We start from the raw sequence: 19,858 nt of genomic DNA, 5'->3' as shown, positions 1-19,858 counted from the left end.
GAGCCAGGCATGGTGGCTCACACCTGTGATCCCAGCACTTCGGGAGGCGGGTGGATTACCTGAGGTCAGGAGTTCAAGACCAGCCTGACCAACATGGTGAAACCTGTCTCTACTAAAAATACAAAAATTAGCTGGACATGGTGGTGGACACCTATAATCCTGGCTGCTTGGGAGGCTGAGGCAGCAGAATCACTGGAACTCAGGAGGCGAGGGTTGCAGTGAGCAGAGATTGCACCATTGCACTCCAGCCTGGGCAACAAAAACAAAACTCCACCCCCCTCCCCCAAAAAAGACAAAAAAAAAAAAGACAGGGTGAAAAACCAATTTGCCTTTATCGTCGTTTTTTCATCATTTAATCTCTGGACTTGTCCACTGGCTTTTTCTCAAGCAGGCAGGCTGGTCCACAGGTCTTAGCAAGTGCCCCCAACATGCCTGGGCTGAGGTGGACAGTCCCATTTATAGACAAAGCAAGGGAAAAAGCAAGCCCAGGAGAGGTGGTATTTTGAAAAGCTGGCTCTGAGAGTGATTTTAAGGGGCCAAAGCGGGCTGGTGCGAGTGCAGTGGTGTTTATAACTAATAGATCACAACCAGTGGCAGGCAGATTTCTTTGTTCCTTCTCTACTCCCACTGCTTCACTTGACTAGCCGCCCCCCCCCCCCCGCCAAAAAAAAAGACCAAAGCAATAATAACCTGATGGCAGTAGCTACGTTAAAGAAAAAGTATGACTCATTGAGAATGGTGGTTCTTGCAAAACACCTCAAATTTTACTCATGGTACAAAAGTATTTAATAAGTGACACATCAGTACAGAAAAACAGAGCTTATGTAAAGCTTATACTTGTCCTTTAAAACCAGAATGGCCAAGTGAAAAGTCAGTACAGATTCTTTTTACTATTAAAAAAATCAAAGGGACACACTGGGAATTGAACTACTATGCTTTTTGTTCATTCTAGAGATGACATATATGTTTTCTGGTAAGTAATCTACCACACATTGCACTAAACCAAAGCATACAAACAGCCAGTAAAGCTGTGCCCTACCTGCTACTCATGCTGGGCTGGACAGTGGAACATCATCTTAGTAAGAGAGATTTTGACAGGAAGAAACTGCAGAGTCCCTACCTAACCCAGAGAACCTTACAAACTGGTTTACACAGAAAGGATTTTCAGCAAACATGCAAACATACTAACATGCTATAAGAATGTTTTAGCCTATTTCTAGCACACAGCATACATTCATAGGTGCCCAGTAAAATAGGAACGAATGCCAATGTAGAAAGCGTTTTTGCTTTCACAGTACTAACACCTAAAAAGCACACAGCATATAATACTTTGATCTTTAAGTGGATAATCATGGAAGTTCCAAGATCACATCCACTAGGTTAGCCTGAGTATTCATCTATAAAAATATTTTTTTTTTCCAAAAATAATGCTAAAAAGAGACATCTAGAAACAGTGGGACTACATCAGGACCAGAAGACAGTGACACAAGGACTGCAAACGTTAAGACTAGGAGTAGCTTTTCACATGGAGCTTTTATGTAGAGGATATCTCTTTCTGTTGATTCCTATAGCCAAGACAAGATGTGATCACAGGAGATTCCGAAATCTCAAGCTGGGCTTGAGTAACACCCTAAACATCAGGAACCCCACTGCGGCTGAAGTACTGAAACTGTGGCCCATGTGAAAAAGAGGTGCGAGTGCACAAAGATTCATGCAGAGGCTGCTGGTACAGAGGGTGGTGGCGGTGGGTGAGTCCACACTTACGCACCAGCAGGTATGCTGGGGAAGGACCCCCCAGGGGGAGTGCTTGACATGGGCTCGCTCCAGAGGCGTCTGACCCAGAAGCTCCTGAGAGAGGTGTCTACTTGAGGAGGGGAGGAGTACTATGGTTAATAAATACAAGAAGGTGTTTCAGGAGCAATAGGTCCAGGAGGGTTAGGTCTTTTTGGTTTTGACCTATCAATACTTAACATAAATGAGTTACATAACAGAGTCAGTCTTTCCAAGATGTGTTCTGCCATCATGAGCTGGGCCTATGGGGCTGGTGACATCCAGAATGATCCCATTCATTGGCTGGAGGTAGGACCTAGTGCCGCAGATTGTTCTGGGAAGCTGACACAGAAGATGATTTGCACAACGAAGTCACCACTAAGCCACTGCTTAAGTCCAGTCCTCGGCCTTCTTTTTCCTATATGAGAAAACAACCAAAAGGAAGGGCCAGAAAGAGCCCTGGCTTGGAATCTTGCCTCTGACATGGCGAAGGCAGAGCTGAAGGTGGGAACATGGCCCTCCAGAGTACATAGGAAGGGAACACAGGTTATTGGTTATTCTGCATTTCTGCTCAATACTGGCCTGCCCTAGTCTTAATTTTTTATTATTATTATTTTTAAAGAGGTAGGGTCTTGCTCTGTCACCCAGGCTGGAGTATAGTGGCTTGATCATAGCTAACTGCTGCCTGGAATTCCTGGGCTCAAATGGTCCTCCTGCCTCAGCCTCCTGAGTAGCTAGGACTACAGGTGTGCACCACTACAGCTGGTTAACTTTTTTATTTTTATTTTTGTAGAGATAGGGTCTTGGTATGTCACTTAGGCTGGTCTTGAAGTCCTGGGCTTGAGTGATTCTCCTGCCTTGGCCTCCCAAAGTGCTGGAACTGTAAGTATGAGCCACTGTGTCCAGCCTGGCCCTGGTCATTCTTAAAGTGCACTCTTAAAATGTACCTCCCTTCACTGGAAAACATTTTTCTTTCTTTCTCTTTTTTTTTTAGATGGGGGTCTTGCTATGTTGCCCAGGCTGAAGTGCAGCGGCTATTCACAGGCATCACTGCTGTGCAACACAGCCCCAAACTCCTAGGCTCAAGTGATTCTCCTGCCTCAGCCTTCCAAGTAGCTGGGACTACAGGCATGCACCACCATACCCAACACCATTTCTTTTTCTTTTCTTTTTTTTTGACACAGGGTCTGACTCTGTCACCCAGGCTGGACTGCAGTGGGGCAATCACAGCTCACGGCAGTCTCAACCTTCTAGGCTCAAGCGGTCCTCCCACCCAGCCCCCCAGGTAGCTGACTGAGACTACAGGTGCACACCAGCACACCAAGCTAATTTTTGTATTTTTCATAGAGATAGGGTTTTGCCATATCGCCTTGGCTGGTCTCAAACTCCTGAGCTCAAGCCATCTGCCTGCCTCGGCTTCCCAAAGTGCTGGGATTATAGGTGTGAGTTACCATACCCAGTCTCCTATTTTTCTTATAAAGAGCTTGCATTGTAAGAAAAGCAAGGCAGGGCCAGGTGCAGTGGCTCACACCTGTAATCCCAACACTTTGGGAGGCCGAGGTGGACCATGCTTCAGGAGTTTGAGACCAGCCTGGCCAACCTGGTGAAACCCTATCTCTACTAAAAATACAAAAATTAGCTGGGCATGGTGGCAGGTGCCTGTAGTACCAGCTACTCGGGAGGCTGAGGCAGGAGAATCGCTTGAACCTGGGAGGCAGAAGTTCCAGTGAGCCAAGATCGTGCCACTGCACTCCAGCCTGGGTGACAAGAGCAAAACTCTGTCTCAAATTAAAAAAAGAAAGGCAAGGCAGAATGAGACCTGAGACCTGCTTTTTGGGTTTTGTCCTTCTGATTAGGAACTCTAAGATGGTACCTGGGGCTTCTTTCATGAAAACATGAGAAGGTCCCAGCCACAGTAGAATAGGAGCTCACTCTTCTGATGCCTCATCAGCTGCTGGACTGATACTGGCCAGTTTGAAACTGGGAGAATGATGGGGGAAGCGTGCAAGGTTTGTGTTCGGTATTTCTACCTGGAACTTTCTAAGTGGCTCAAAGTGGCTAAATAAATAGGCAGTAGTAACTTACTGCTCTGTAGTCCAAAAACATTTCTTTAAAAGCCAGAAAATCTGTGAAAGTGAGCAGCATGTCGAATATGTCACCAGCCACTTCATCCTTATGGTGCCTGCAGATGGAACAGACGGCTGTTTCGTGAATGAATGATGAGACAGTCCTCAAGATTGCTTTTGTTTTTCTTTCCCTCACCCCAGCCCCACCCCCTGCATTGTTTTTTTTTTTTTTTTTTTAGAGACTGGGTCTTGCTCTGTCACCCAAGCAGGAGTACAGGGGTGCAATTATAGCTCACTGTAGCCTTGAACTCCTGGGCTCAACGGATCCTCCAGTCTCAGCCTCCTGAGTAGCTAGGCCGACAGGTATGCAACACCACACTAACTAATTTATTTTTTGTAGAGTTGGGGCCTCACTATGTTGCCCAGGCTGGTCTTGAACTCCTGGGCTCAAGTGATCCTCCTCCCTTGGCCTCCCAAAGCACTGAGAATACAAGTGTGAGCCACTGCCTGGTCTTTTCAAGATTTCATTAAAAGGTTTGAGGGCTTCCTACACAGGACCTAATCACCAAGGGCATGCACAGGAAAACAAACAAAACAAGAGGGTCTTTTGGTCAGCCTAGGGAAGGAAGAAAGTGAGAAAACAAAACACAAAAATCAGTCAAGCTCAACTCACTGTAATGTTGTGGTGAAAGCTGCCATGTTGAACCCAGGAATCCGCTGCAGCAGCTGTTCTTCAATATATTTTTCTACCAAAGAAATCTGCAACAGTGGAGAGGATTTTGGTGAGACCACATTTTGGGAAAACAAGACTTCTTTTCAGAAAGCCTGCCCTCCAGCCCTTCCTAAACATTTCCTGAGGTCTGTGTGCCACAATCTACACTGAGTGCCAAGGATACCAAAGAGGACCAAAACACAGCCCCTGTCCTGGAGAAGAACTCAGCCTGGTGTGGAAGAGAAGCATTAGCTGATAATGATGCTGTAGCAGGGTGAATGCTCTGACACAGGTGGAGACAGTGAGTAGCACAGTGCCCACACCCACAACCCAGTGCAGGATGCAATAAATGGAGGCTTTGCCTCCTGGGTAGAGGGCATCTGTGTAAACAGAACATATGGACATGGAGGCAGTCACAGGTTCCTTCTGGGCAGGTTTGTTTATGTCATGCTTCTGTGTTAAGAAAATAAAGTCGGCCGGGCGCGGTGGCTCACGCCTGTAATCCCAGCACTTTGGGAGGCCGAGATGGGCGGATCACGAGGTCAGGAGATTGAGACCATCCTGGCTAACACAGTGAAACCCCGTCTCTACTAAAAATACAAAACTTAGCCGGGCGCGGTGGCGGGCGCCTGTAGTCCCAGCTACACGGGAGACTGAGGCAGGAGAACGGCGTGAACCCGGGAGGCGGAGCTTGCAGTGAGCTGAGATCCGGCCACTGCACCTCAGCCTGGGCGACTGAGCGAGACTCCGTCTCAAAAAAAAAAAAAAAAAAAAAGAAAAGAAAGTCTTGGAGGCTGAAATGGATTCTTAGATGACAGAATCCCAGAGGGCTGCAAGAAGCCTCAGGGTAAAGTGTAGAGACCCAAGGGTGACGAGCTGAGGTTCCTGGGTTCCAGTCTTGGTTTTTCCACCAAATAGTTAGTGATCTTGGTCTCAGTTTTCACTTTTACTTAATAGTCTTGCATATATGACTGGATTATATAGAAGAAAGAAAGAGTATGTGAAAGCAGAAAGGTTTGTCAAAAGCATGCAAATGCAAGGTATGAAAAACTCATGTACTGTGATTGAAAGCAGGACTATGATAAGCCAAACTTCATTTATTATATTTATTATATTATTTTTTTAGATAAAGAGGTCTTACTTTGTTGCCCAGGCTGGTCTCAAACTCCTGAGCGCAAGTGGTTCTTCCACCTCAGCCTCCCAAATAGCTGGCACTACAGGTGTGCTACCAAGCCCAGGTCAAACTTTTTTTTTTTTTTTGAGACGGAGTGTCGCTGTGCTGCCCAGGCTGGAGTGCAATGGCCGGATCTCAGCTCACTGCAAGCTCTGCCTCCTGGGTTTACGCCATTCTCCTGCCTCAGCCTCCCGAGTAGCCGGGACTACAGGCACCTGCCACCTCGCCCGGCTAGTTTTTTGTATTTTTTAGTAGAGACGGGGTTTCACCGTGTTAGCCAGGATGGTCTTGATCTCCTGACCTCGTGATCTGCCCGTCTCGGCCTCCCAAAGTGCTGGGATTACAGGCTTGAGCCACCACGCCCGGCCTCAAACTTCTTTTAAATATGAAGCTGATGAGCTAATCAAATATTTGCCTGAAAGCCTTTTGGAAAATAGCCCCAAAGGCTGTGCAGAGGAAAATGAACTTAAACCAGATTCTAATGAGGATTCCTGGCAGTGTACTGGTGGCATATTTTAAAAAGCAGCAAATTTCAATGTCTTTTGATTCTAAATTTAAATTTTTAAAACTCTGACCTCCTGGTAGGAGACATAGAAATCTACTTACGTATTCATTAAAAATAGGTGTGTAGGTGAGTTTATTCTCTTCTGTGTCTTCAAACTCCAGGTAGTACTTGTCCATGAAATTTCTCTGTAATAACTGGAACTCGTCATCTGAACCACAATGGGGAAAATTTATTCTTTTTAATGGAGATTACCAACCATTATGATTTATAAGTAGGCAGGATCTATGTCAGCAGTACTACTTTCTCAATGGTCAGTCTCTGGAAGGAAAGCTGATGTTTTAAGAGGGTATTAAATGGGATCCTGATGTTGAAATAGACCAATCCTGTTTTCTTTTTCTTTCTTTTTTTTTCTTTGAGCTGGAGTTTCACTCTTGTTGCCCAGGCTGGAGTGCAATTGTGCAATCTTGGTTCGCTGCAACCTCTATCTCCAGGGGTCAAGAGATTCTATTGCCTTAGCCTCCTGAGTAGCTGGGATTACAGGCGTGTGCCACCTCGCTGGGCTAATTTTGTATTTTTAGTAGACACAGGGTTTCATCATGTTAGCCAGGCTGATCTCGAACTCCTGACCTCAGGTGAGCTGCCTGCCTTGGCCTCCCAAAGTGCTGGGATTACAGGTGTGAGCCACCACGCCCAGCCCTGTTTTCTTTTTAAATTGTTTTTTTTAAATCATTTTTTTAAAATCATTTTAATGTTGAAGCACACAGCTCAGTGGCTTTAAGTATGTTCACATTGTTGTGCAGTGATCATCACCATCCTTCAGTCCATTTTAACCACATCCACACGGGGTGGCTTGGGAACTCCCTCACATTACTTTTCTGAAAAGGAATGGATTGGTTCTCTCTTATTTTGATATAACTTTAGGAGCAATTGTGGAAACATTGTAGTGATTAGAAGTATGGAGTCTTGGCCGGGCGCGGTGGCTCAAGCCTGTAATCCCAGCACTTTGGGAGGCCGAGGCGGGTGGATCACGAGGTCAGGAGATCGAGACCATCCTGGCTAACATGGTGAAACCCCGTCTCTACTAAAAATACAAAAAAAAACTAGCCGGGCGTGATGGCGGGCGCCTGTAGTCCCAGCTACTCGGAGGCTGAGGCGGGAGAATGGCGTGAACCCGGGAGGTGGAGCTTGCAGTAAGCCGAGATCGCGCCACTGCACTCCAGCCTGGGCGACAGAGCGAGACTCCGTCTCAAAAAAAAAAAAAAAAAAAAAGTATGGAGTCTGAAAGAGGCTAGCCTGTCTGGGTTCGAATCGCATCTCAGCTACTTACTAATTGTGTGACCTTGGGTAAGTTACTTAATTTCTCTAAACCCCATATAAACTTCTCATTTATCTGGAAAATAAGAATGGTTTATAGTAGTTATCATATAGGATTGGAAGTGGAATTTAGATGAGAATTCATATAAATAGATTAGTTCATAGTGAACACTTAATAAATGATAGGGAAGAGGGAATTTTTTTTTTTTTTTTTTTTTTAAATTGAGACAGGGTCTCCCTATGGTGCCTAGGCTGGTCTCGAACTCCTAGACTCAAGCAATCCACCTGCTTTGGCCTCCCAAAGTGTTGGGATTACAGGTGTGAGCCACTGTACCCAGCCCGGAATAAGGAATCTTAACAACTGAATAGATTATTTCTAAAAATAAAAGGAAAGTTTCAGAAAGGACCTAGACCTTGGGATAAATACTGTAGGCTCACAGAAGGCTCATTTTCCCATAGCATATAGGGTATAATAGGCAAAATAACTGAATGGATTCTTCAGTATTCCCCAGAAATCCCCAAATCCACATGGGAAATGAACTTAATGATGAAACATCTATATTCAGGAGTTAAGGGCATGAACCTTTATACCTGAAGGTATAAAACATTGGTCAGTAATTTTCTTTTTTTTTTTTTTTGAGACGGAGTCTCGCTCTGTCGCCCAGGCTGGAGTGCAGTGGCGCAATCTCTGCTCACTGCAAGCTCCACCGCCCGCGTTCATGCCATTCTCCTGCCTCAGCCTCCCCAGCAGCTGGGACTACAGGCACCCGCCACCGGGCCCGGCTAATTTTTGGTATTTTTAGTAGAGACGGGGTTTCACCGTGGTCTCAATCTCCTGACCTTGTGATCCGCCTGCCTTGACCTCCCCAAGTGCTGGGATTACAGGCGTGAGCCACCATGCCCGGCCTGGTCAGTAATTTTCATACTAAATGGATTAAGCCATACAGCCAACACCACCAAATAACAGTGTTCTTTTCCTAATTCTCATAAAACTTAAAAGTCAACAGAATTTCTCAAATGTAAGTTTTCCCCTCCTACATACTTGTCTTAAACCTCTGGGGACTGTTACTGCTTGTCTGTTACTTAGCAGGTTTCATGGATGCCCAAATACAGCCACAAGTAGGAACTCAAAACCTAGGAAAATATAGAACCAGCTGAAGCTTAACACTTTGTTTTCTTTATGGCCATGTGTGCTTGTGGTTATGGTTTTATGTATCTTTTTTTCTTTTTTTGAGACGGAGTCTCGCTCTGTCGCCCACGCTGGAATGCAGTGGCGCGATCTCGGCTTACTGCAAGCTCCACCTCCCAGGTTCACGTCCTCCTGCCTCAGCCTCCTGAGCAGCTGGGACTACAGGCGCCCGCCACCACGCCTGGCTAATTTTTTTGTATTTTTAGTAGAGACGGGGTTTCACCGTGTTAGCCAGAATGGTCTTGATCTCCTGACCTCGTGATCCGTCTGCCTCGGCCTCCCAAAGTCCTGGGATTACAGGCATGAGCCACCACACCTGGCCTGGTTTTACGTGTTTTGTGGCATGAAAATGTTAAAACTCAAAACTATCTAAAAATGAAATTGCTCTTACCCTACATAAGAAATAGAGTAGATCATTATTTCCTATAGTTTTGTGAAGAACTCCACACTACTGGGGCCCCATTACCTGAGTCAGTCCCTTCCAGGCCTCTGAATCTATGCTTATTAGATGTTTTCAGGAGTACTGGGCCGTTTGTTTCTAGGACAAACTGCAGTAAGCCTTTACTTAAGTATTACATTGTGCTACATTAAAAATTGCAGGCAGCTTGATGTTTTCTCTTTTTAAAATTAACTCTCCAAATTGATTTCAATGTCCTTAAAGAAGAAGCAAGCAAGTCCTTAAAAACAGTATCTTAAAAGCTTACCCATGATAATGTCCTCTAAATATCCAACCACAGCATCAAATTCTGCATCAGAGGCGGAGGAGCTGAAAAACATGCCTGGATTAGGTGCTATTTCAAATAATGCATTAAAAAAATGTTTTTAGTATGGACGTTTTCAAACATGCACAAGAGAAAAAAAGAGTAGCAAAACGAACTTCCCATCACCCATCTTCAACAATGTAAGAATGACTGTCTAATCTAGTAAGTCCAAACAGAAGAAAACACACTCGGCACGTTTGTGACATGAACGTTCAATGTCATGACTCCACTTTAATAAAAACTGGTTCTCCAGGCTTTTCGCTATCACCCCATACCTGTCTGCTTGTGAGCATGAACCCGGCACGGGTGAAACACCTGCCAGAAGGGTCATTTGGTCAGGAGTCCGGGAGGCGGGGGCCAGGGAGGCGTGGAGGGGCCTCGGGCGCGGGGCAGGGCCTCGGCAGCTCAACCCCGCCAGGCTTTGCTGACAGCTGAGGGTTGGCGGCTGGGGATTGTGATGGAGGTGCTGATCAACGGTGACACCCGCCTCGCACTCCTGTCCTCCGGGGCCTGAAACCTGCGGCCTTAGTACTCTACAAAACGAAGGCCTGGGGCTGGGACGGCGCCTTGGCGGCCCCCACCCTGCCCCGCCCCTAAGGACACCTGTTTTATAGGGTCAGGTCCGGGCAAACGCCCGCTGTCCCCGTCCCCAAGTCACCTGCCCCCTGGCGGAGCTACTCACAAAGACAGCGCAAAGCTCTCTTCTTCTAAGGCGTCCATCGCCGCCGCCCCGAGTAGGCTCCTGCCGCGCCCGCGGCCCAACTCGCATGCAGGGCGCGGCGGCCAGCGGGGTTAACGCCTCTCAGCCAAGGCCGCAGCCACCTCACTGCCAGGTTGGGTCAGCGCCTGCGCGCCAGACCCCGCCTTGGATACCCGCAGCGTCCACTCGTCCGCCCGGCCTTTACGCCCCGCCGGGCCCTCTGCGCGCGCAGCCGACGCCGCAGGTCCAGGCCTAGGTGACTGCCGCCCCACCTCCTGTCACCATGGCCACTGCAACCCCTTCCGCTGCCACACGGCGGGCCGGCAGCCAATCACAGGCGCGCGTCACCGATGCCGGGGCGGGGCAAGACAGGGAGAGGAAGTCCCGGAAAGGAATGCGGAGGGATGCTGGGCCTCGCCTAGGCCGCGTTGCTTGGCGACTCAGTCTTAAGTCGCCCCCATTTTACGGATAAAGGAAACGAAGCCACGAGCCTGAATTTCCTCGCTCGCAACTCGAGAATAAATCGCCCCTCCCAGAGTGTGGAAAATTAAGTAGTTTAAGGCACTTTTGAAGAGCGCTAGTAAGTTGCCAAGTCGCTGGAGAGCCAGTCCTTTATCCCTGAACCAGGTGATGCTGACGTCTGATTTCAAGACAATTCCTACCCCTCGTGGAAGGAAAGCGCCATCGCAAGAAGTAGATGCCTTGTAATTTGCATTATAATCTTCGCATTATAAAGCTTACTCGGCAGTAACTGGTTTCTTGACTAATTATACAAGATGAGAGTCGAAGAACTGTTTTGAGCCATGCAATCAGGAATCATATACTTTTCAGGAAAAGGCCTCTGCAAAACTGCCAAACTTTGAAACAAAGGATTCGTTTGAGCTGATTTATCTTGATTGGACAGCTAAGCATTGTGTCTCTTTAATTGCATAATACCTTTTGGCCAAAGTGCAGTATATGACTAGAGGAACTAGAGGGATTTAAGGTATGAACTGAGGGTCAGGTGGCCAGTCAGAATGGGTTAGCAGACATTTTTTATTTTTATTTTTTTGAGACGGAGTCTTGTTCTGTCGCCCAGGGTGGAGTGCAGTGGCATGATCTCGGCTGGCTACAACCTCCGCCTCTCAGGTTCAAGCGATTCTCGTGCCTCAGCCTAAGTACCTGGGATTACAAGTATCCGCCACCGCGCCCGGCTATTTTTGTATTTTTAGCAGAGACAGGGTTTCACCATGTTGGCCAGGCTGGTCTCGAACTCCTGACCTCAGGTGATGCACCCACCTTGTCCTCCCAAAGGGCTAGGATTACAGGCGTGAGCCACCACGCTCGGCCTAGCAGGCATCTTTGAATGGACGTAAAATAGATACCCGTGGGATCTGTAACAAAGATGGTTACAAAGACACAATTGGGTGTGACAGCTGTGACCAAGGTGACATCAATTATTACTAATTTATTTTTTGAGACGGAGTTTCACTCTTGTTGCCCAGGCTGGAGTGCAATGGCGCAATCTCGGCTCAACACAACCTCTGCCTCCCGGGTTCAAGGGATTATCCTGCCTCAGCCTCCCGTGTAACTGGGATTACAGGCATGCGCCACCATGCCAGTCTAATTTTTTTTTGTATTTTTAGTAGAGACGGGGTTTCTCCATGTTGGTCAGGCTGGTCTTGAACTCCCGACCTCAGGTCATCCGCCCGCCTCGGCCTCCCAAAGTCCTGAGATTACAGGCGTGAGCCACTGTGCTCGGCCTATTTATTTCATTTTCTGAGACGGAGTCTTGCTCTGTCGCCCAGGCTGGAATGCAGTGGCGCAGACTTGGCTCACTGCAACCTCTGCCTCAGCCTCCCGAGTAGCTGGACTTACAGGCGTGCACCACCACGCCCGGCTAATTTTTGTATTTTTAGTAGAGATGGGGCTTCACCATGTTGGCCAGTGTGGTCTTGAACTCCTGACCTCAGGTGGTCTGCCCACCTCGGCCTCCCAAAGTGTTGGGATTACAGGCGTCAGCCACCACGCCCGGTCAGGTGACATCAATTATGAGTTACTCTGTTTAGCACCAAGTGGAAGATAGGCATTTTAAAAGGTTTGCTGAATTACTGGACTGAGTTTAGTCAAGCCCTGGTCACACAGCTCACAGCAAACTCAGATAATTTCTTTATGACCTTTATATATCACACATTTCTGGACAAAATGAATTTGCCTACCCTTCCTAAGTCATTGATGGAGTGGAGGAGGAACACACCTTGATTTAATCTGTTCTGGTTATCTATTGCTGTTACAAACCAACCTGAAAATTTAGTGGCTTAAAATAACCATTTTGCTCACTAATCTGTAATTTGGGCAGGGTTTGGCAGGGCCACTAGTCTCTATTCCAGTTGGTGTCGGCTGGGGCAGCTGGAATGGACTAGAGGAGCTCCCTCCAAGGAGTTTACTCATGTGGCTGGCAAATTAGTGTTGGCTCTTGGCTCTCAGTTGTGGACATTGGCCAGAGAACTGGGGCCAGGGGCTGGGGGTCCAAGTTCCTCCCCATGTATAGGATTCAGGGGATTCTTGGGTTTTCTCACACCATGGTGCTGGGTCTAAGAGCAAGTGTTTCAAGAGACCCAGAAATGGAAGCTGGCAGTCACTTAAAGGCCTGGTACTGGAAACTGGCACAGTATCCCTTCCACTGTGTTCCACTGATAAAGCAGACACAGAGCCACCCAAATTTAAGGAGAGCGGACATAAACCTCATTTCTTGATGGGAGGGATGTCAAATAATTTGTGGCCATCTTTTAATCCATTTCACCACCCTTATTGACTCTAGGAACAAATGGGGATAAAGATAAAATGTACCCACTCAGGGATGTATCAGATAGTGTGCTAAACATTTATAAATACATTGTCTCCTTTTGAAATATCTGAAACCCCGTAAAAACAAAAAACTGGTATGAGTATCTCCATTTTACAGTCTGGAAAACCAAGCATTAGTGGGACCTGGGTCCAGTCCCACCCAAAAGGCCTATTTCAACCATCGTGCTGTATAGCCCCTAATCCCTGGGTTGTTAAACCATATTCTTGGAAATCAGAACATGTTTTCTCCTGAATACAGAATGGTCTTTTTCCACTTGTAGCAAAATTAAAAGTTGACTTGAATATACTAAATGTTTTTCCATTAATACTCATTTTTTAAATCCTTTGATTGGGGGTTGGCACTAGGAATTCTTCTGAGTGAATAGCAAAAGGTAAATGATGGGCAATCTTGGAAAGACCTGATCTTAGTTGGTTTTTCGTGGATACACATTCAAGATGGTTGAAACTTGTGTGAAAGTCATTTTCTGCTAGTGAAATTGTGTCAGTTTTGTGAATCATTGTTTCCTGGCACTCTGCAAATGGCACCATGACTTCTGCTCTCTGTCATTTTTAAAAGGGGCTAATTCATTACAATTTTTTTTGGCTGAAATGCTGGATTTCCCCAATGAATCACCTGACAAAATACCATAATTTTTTGTTTTTCTCCCTGGTAACCATTTATCAGTAGTAAAAGTCTAGCTTTTCTCTTAAATGCTTACATTCAGTTCAGAATATGGATGTACGATTTTACTCTTCCACATAGCTTGCTAACCCCTAGTTTTTTCTTTGATATGGAATTCCTGTCTTTCCCTTGGAGGTGGCTCCAAGTTTACAACTTAGCTTCCATCCTGGATGATTTGATCGATTTCATATTGAAGCCCTTTTATGATCTAGAAGTTAAGAATAGGAAAAGTAAACCACCTTAGGAACAAAGTTCAAGGGTAGATTTTTAGAAAGCTGTTAGACCCCTGCATTCCTTTGCCTGGCAAATTATCTATTTATTCCATCTACTTTTCCCTCTCTCCACTAAATGTACAGACTACCTTTAGTTTCAGCTGGACCACACGTTTCTTTACTGGTCTATTTACATTTTTTGCTTATCCTTTACCCCCAGCTCACCCCACTCCTCCATTTCATTCTCCAAATAGAAGCCAGAGCCATCTGTTAGAATTATCAAGGCACTTCCATGCTTAAACACCTTTGCTTTCTACTGCACTTAGTATAAAATAGAAAACCCTTCACATAGCCTTCATGAGCAGTTCCCTGGCCTGTAGCATTACCTACTCAACACTGTAGCATCACCTACTCTACCTACTTGCTTCCTATTTTTCTAGTCACAGGGGCCTTCCATCTGATCCCCAAACCCACTGAGACCCATTCTTCCTCAGTTAGTGCCTTTGCCTGTAATGTTGTGTTCGCCTAGCTACCCAGTCCTAGAAGCTAGTCCTCAGTCTCTGCCAGGCTATGTCCTACTTCCTCCTTTAAGTTTCACTAATGTTACTTCCTCAGTGAGGTTTCTTCTGACACTCCCACCACCATCTAAATTAGTTCCCCCTCATTCTCTCTAGGACCCTATTCTTTTCCACTAAAAATTTGTTACAATAAACACAAATACATTGTCTTCTCCCCACCTTAGGAACAAACTTCAAGGGTAGATTTTTAGAAAGCTGTTAGGCTCCTGCTTTCCTTTGCCTGGCAAATTATCTATTAATTCCATCTATTTTTCCCTCTCTCCACTAAATGTACAGACTACCTTTAGTCTCAGCTGGACCACTTCCAAGTTATTATTAGACATAATAATAGACAATAATTAGACAAGCTTATTAGACATAAGCTCTACAAACAGGTATTTTGTATGCCACATAGGCACAGTGCCCAGCACATATTAGGTGCTCAATAACAATCTGCTGGATAAGTAAGTGATTAGCCTTATTCTTAATTCTAATACTTGATTCTCTCCTACTCCCAAAAGTAGCCCTTAAAGTCTGAGAGTATAATGTCTTGGAACCTTAGCAGTATATACCAATGAAAGTTGTGAAATCTTAGTCAAAAAAGGCAACAGATGTTTTATTCTTCAATGCAAATTACTGTATTCACCACAAGCTAAAGAAGAGAACATGTATCTACATATATATTTTATATATATATATATTTGTTTGGATTTATGGAAGACTAAAGACATGGGAAAAAATCCAGCACCCCAACATGTACAGCCAGGAAGGAAATCAGCTCTGTAATAGGACAGGTATAATGAACTATAAACAAGAAGGGGTGGAAAAAGAAGAAAAAAAAATGTGCATTGAGTTTAAGACACTGTAAAACTCAGAAGACATATTTACTATTCAAGTATAAACTCTGTAAGGACTTGGCATAAATTGAAAGGCAGCTGCAGAGGTACACCATTATAAAAGAAGTTCTATGAATTTACAATTCTACCTTCCAATTTCCTGGGAGAAAAAACCAAACTCTTGAAGGTCTTCACCAGAGACCCTGAGAGGGATTAACACTTTTGAGAAGACATAGTCAATAATTCATGATTGAACTTACTATTCGAAAACATGTATTTATTTAGAACAATAGAAATACGTGTTCTCAGACTGTCCTCTAGAGTTTGTGAGACTATTAGTTCAAGAGTTTCAAAGTATATTACTTGTAAAAACAATACTGATTAAAAAAATTTTTTTAACAAAAAAACAGAAATCTGATTTGATGGTACCTCAAAAATACCCTAAATACCAAATTTCTCCAACCTAACATTACAGCTAATTTAAGAATTCCTCCTGCATTGGTAAAACATTTTTTCCTCATAAAATGTGGGTACTGAAATTGGATAGGAACACTATGAATATGAAAATACCACCAATTTTCTGCAGTAAAAAAAAAAAAACCCAAAAAACAAAAAAACAACAAAAAACCTAGAATGTTCTTTGGAATCACTGAAATATCACAAACTTGGGTTTTTTCTTACAGTCTGTGCACCTTCTTTCAGGTTCTCTGTTTTGCTTGTAGTACTGACTGTGTGATTCTAATGTTTATAGATTCAAGTCTTGCAATGCAATATCCATGCTTAACGCACCGGTGTCTCTCCAACCAGTGAGAAGTTATGCATAACCCAGAAATGCTGTCATTTACATCTCCATAAAGACTTCTGCCCCAAATAAAAACTTCAGAATGACACAACACGTCCTGTGTTAAACAATCAAATGAACCCAACATGGAGGATTCCAGTGTGATTTCAGTACTTGGGAGGGCACTGTCTCCTATAGTTTTTCATGGAAGTACCACAGGCCTGGCTGCTAGCATTCAGCTTTCCGTGGCCTTAAAGGGATTTTTTCAGGGCTGGCAAGTTGGATTAGATTCTAAGAGAATTTTGTCTTTGACAAACTACCATTTTTAGCATAAAATCTGGCCATGGCTATAAGTTTCAGTATGTGTACAACTGATTAGAGAGTTTTTTTTCTTTTTCTTTTCAACATTGGCTGGAATTGAGTAGAAAAAAGTCCACGATGCCTCTTCACATGTGTCATGAAATATGAGAAATCTGTCTGATTCTAGATACTATTTCTTTACGACACAATGGGCAGGTCTCCAGCTGCAAGGCACAATCCATGCACAGGTCACTGGGGAGAAACACAGAAAAGCCAGTCAATTTAATGCTTCAAAAGGTCAAACTCCAGCTGCCTGCCAACTAAATCTAAAATGTTAACAAGTTTGTTCATTGAAAGGGTTAATAATTATACATGGTTTAAAAAAATGAATATGTAAATAAAAAGTAAATTTTACATTTCTGATCCTCAATTGTCTTAGTCTGAGGAACAAGTAAAAAGTTCATATGCATTCTTTCAGACACTCTATACGTGCACAGCATATATATACAGATGTGTACATATAGGTAGGGATATAATATTTCTCCCCAGAAAGCCATTTATCCCAGAATCATTTACCAAACAGTCCATCTTTTACCACAGTTTTGACACAATGCCTTTGTCATATGGTAAATTTTCATTTTTAGTTCTATTTCTGGGCTTTTATTATATTCCATTATTCTGCCATTCCTGTCATAATAGTAATGGGACCAAACTACTAACATTTATTTTAATGTATTTTAAGATGTGGTATGGCTGTCATCTCCATAACTTTCAGAATTTTCTTGCTTTACACTTTCAAATCAGCATGTCAAGTTCCAGAAAAAAATCATGTTGCTCTTTTTACGTTGACCAAATTAAACTTAGAGTTTAGAGAAAACTGTCACCATTACAATACTGAGAGGTCCTCCTATCCAAGAAAGGACTCATTTATTTAAGTCTTCTATTATACTCTTTGGTAGTTTAAAAGTTTTCTTCATATACGCTCTACATATTTATTGCTATATATTCTTAGCCTTTTTTTTTTAACCATTGTAAAAGGGATCTCCAATTATATGTTCTAATTGGCTGCTATTTATACATATAGCTAGAAAAACGACTGAGTTTTGTGTATTTTGTAAGTCATAGTGGTGACAGTAGGCATCCTTATCTTGTTCCCAACATCTCTTGAAATGCTTCCCATGTGTCACCATTAAAAAGATGCTAGCTGGTGAAACCCCGTCTCTACTGAACACACAAACATTAGCTGGGTGTGGTGGCGGGCGCCTGTAATCCCAGCTACTTGGGAGGCTGAGGCAGGAGAAATCGCTTGGGCCTGGGAGGTGAAGGTTGCAGTGAGCAGAGACTGCGCCACTGCACTCAAGCCTGGGCGACAGAGCAAGACTCCATTTCAAAAAATAAAAATAAAAATAAATAAAAAATAAAAATAAAAAAATAAAAAGATGCTAGCATTTGGCTGAAATAGATGTGTTTTTTATATTGTTACGGAAGTATCCATCCACTCCTCTTTTATATTGTTTTCATCCCTCCATTCATTTCTGTTTTGTAATATTTCATCCATTAGGAATGGATATCGAATTTTAACAAATGCTTTCTCAGCATTCTTGAAGAAAGTGACAACTGCCCCTCCTGCCTCTGGCCTATTTGAGTAATTATATTAAATATTTCTATATTGTAGGCCGGGTGTGGTGACTCATGCCTGTAATCCCAGCACTTTTGGGAGGCCGAGGCAGGTGGATCACTTTAGGTCAGGAGTTCGAGACCAGCCTGGCCAACATGGTGAAACCCCGGCTCTACTAAAAATACAAAAATTAACTGGGCCTGGTGGCATGCGCCTGTAATCCAAGCTACTTGGGAGGCTGAGGCAGGAGAACTGCATGAGCCCAGGAGGCAGAGGTTGCAGTGAGCTGAGATCGTGCCACTGTACTCCAGCATGGACGACAGAGCGAGACTCCATCTAAAAAAAACCTGCCCTCGCCCAGCTATGGAACTAGCAATTCAAGAATAGCATGAAACTTTGCCTAATGTACAAAAGAGGAAACAACCAAACAAATCCTCTTACCTGTGTCCACATGGCTTCAATTGTGTATCTGCTACCTCATCACAACAAAGGGAACAGCAGTTTTCTCGGATACTGACTTGCTTCAACAGAGCAAGACGTCTGTGCCTGAGTAGAAAAAGCAATTTGAAATGCATTTTGTCAACAGGCGGCCTATTAGCAGTGATGCATATGAAATGCTTTGAAAATGCTCTGCACCTGTGAGATATATTCCTTAAACTTTGTTCAGTAAGGTTTTCATACATGCTATCTCCTTTCAATCCTATAATCATTTTCTAAAGTAGGGAATGAAGGAGGTATAACCATTTCCATTTTATAGACAAAGTTCAAGGAAGTGACTTATATAAAGTATGCAGTCGGGAATCAAATTCAAATTCTTTAGTTCTAAGTTCAGTGCTCTTTTTATGTTACCAGCAAATTTCAACCTTTTAAGTCACATATGTGAGAGTCAGCTGACAAGCATAGAGCCTTTCTCAAGAAAAACACACATATACAAGTTTTTATACAATTTCAAGGGGTTTATAACAGTCCATTTTAGACTCCCTGCAAGTCCAAACACCTCAAGTTAGAACCCTTCCATTATACTTTCACTCAGCGTGGAATGGAAGCAGACAGGCAAAACTGTTCTGCTAAAGGTACAGCCCTAATAGATAGGCAACAGAAGTATGAAGCATTTATTCAGTTCACTTATGGGCTTACTGTGTGCCAGGCACGGTTCCAAACCCTAGAGATTCAGCAGTGAACAGAGGACTAAAAAAGTATCCCTGCCTTTGGAGAGCTTATGCTCCAGTGGGGGAAGACAGAAATAAACAAGATAAGTAAAATACAGTGCTAAATGTTGATAAATACTATGAAGAAAGAGAAAATGGGAAGGACAAGGAGTGTACACATCAGAGGTGGGGAGTTATTAAAACAATTTTAAATACGGCAGCCAGGAAAGGTCTCACTAAGGTAATATTTAAGTGAAGAGGTAAAGGGAGTCAGGAAGTGAGTTCTGTGGTTGTTTTGAGAAACCATTTTGGGTAGCAGGTACAGCAAGTGCCCTAAAGCTATCATAGGCCTGGTGTGTTTCAGGAGCAGCAAGGAGGCCAGGGTGACTGAAGGAGCATGAGAAAATGGGAGAGGGTAGGAAAGAGGTCAGAAAAGTAACATGGGGAAGGGAGAGGACAAATTGTACAGGGCCTGGGAGGTCACCGGAAAGGTTTTGGCTCTTCCCTTCAGTGAATAGGAAGCCACCCACTGATGTCTTTTGAGCAGAGAAGTGTGCGATCTGACTTACGCTGTAACAAATCATTCTGGAGGCTGTGTTGGATAGACTGAAGGGGTTCTGGGGAGGAACAAGGTCGAAGGCAAGACAAAAATAATACAGGTAGGAAATGGTGGAGGCTTGGACCATGGTAGCAGCAGTGAGGGTGAT

General features: G+C 44.2%; 2 protein-coding genes across 6 annotated transcripts in view; both read right to left on the bottom strand.

Annotated features, from left to right (window-relative positions):
- Positions 1–729: 729 nt before the first annotated feature.
- On the bottom strand, positions 730–10,461 carry ARL2BP (ADP ribosylation factor like GTPase 2 binding protein). Of its 2 annotated transcripts, none has more exons than XM_025370130.1 (6): positions 10,174–10,461; positions 9,435–9,496; positions 6,329–6,435; positions 4,510–4,595; positions 3,856–3,952; positions 730–2,188 (listed from the first exon to the last, which is right to left on the bottom strand). In XM_025370130.1, exons 1-6 carry the CDS (start codon positions 10,209–10,211, stop codon positions 2,087–2,089), a joined length of 492 nt encoding a protein of 163 aa, XP_025225915.1. In that variant the 5' UTR covers positions 10,212–10,461; the 3' UTR covers positions 730–2,086. The 2 variants fall into 2 exon arrangements, with proteins under 2 accessions (XP_025225915.1, XP_025225913.1); XM_025370128.1 differs by having other exon boundaries at positions 730–2,112.
- Positions 10,462–15,057: 4,596 nt separating this feature from the next.
- RSPRY1 (ring finger and SPRY domain containing 1) overlaps positions 15,058–19,858 on the bottom strand; it is a 49,553-nt gene continuing 44,752 nt past the window's right edge. For all 4 annotated transcript variants that reach the window (XM_025369656.1, XM_025369655.1, XM_025369657.1 and 1 more), the window contains exons 14-15: positions 18,445–18,549; positions 15,058–16,637 (exon numbers count right to left, since the gene is read on the bottom strand). In XM_025369656.1, the coding sequence (XP_025225441.1) occupies positions 16,541–16,637; positions 18,445–18,549 (202 nt within the window). In that variant the 3' untranslated portion in view covers positions 15,058–16,540. The remainder of the gene's footprint in view (positions 16,638–18,444; positions 18,550–19,858) is intronic.

Source organism: Theropithecus gelada, chromosome 20 (genome assembly GCF_003255815.1).
Source record: "Theropithecus gelada isolate Dixy chromosome 20, Tgel_1.0, whole genome shotgun sequence".
In the NCBI taxonomy this organism is placed as follows: domain Eukaryota; kingdom Metazoa; phylum Chordata; class Mammalia; order Primates; family Cercopithecidae; genus Theropithecus; species Theropithecus gelada.
Note: the sequence above shows the minus strand (reverse complement) of the source record. Positions and strands in the feature narration are given on the sequence as shown.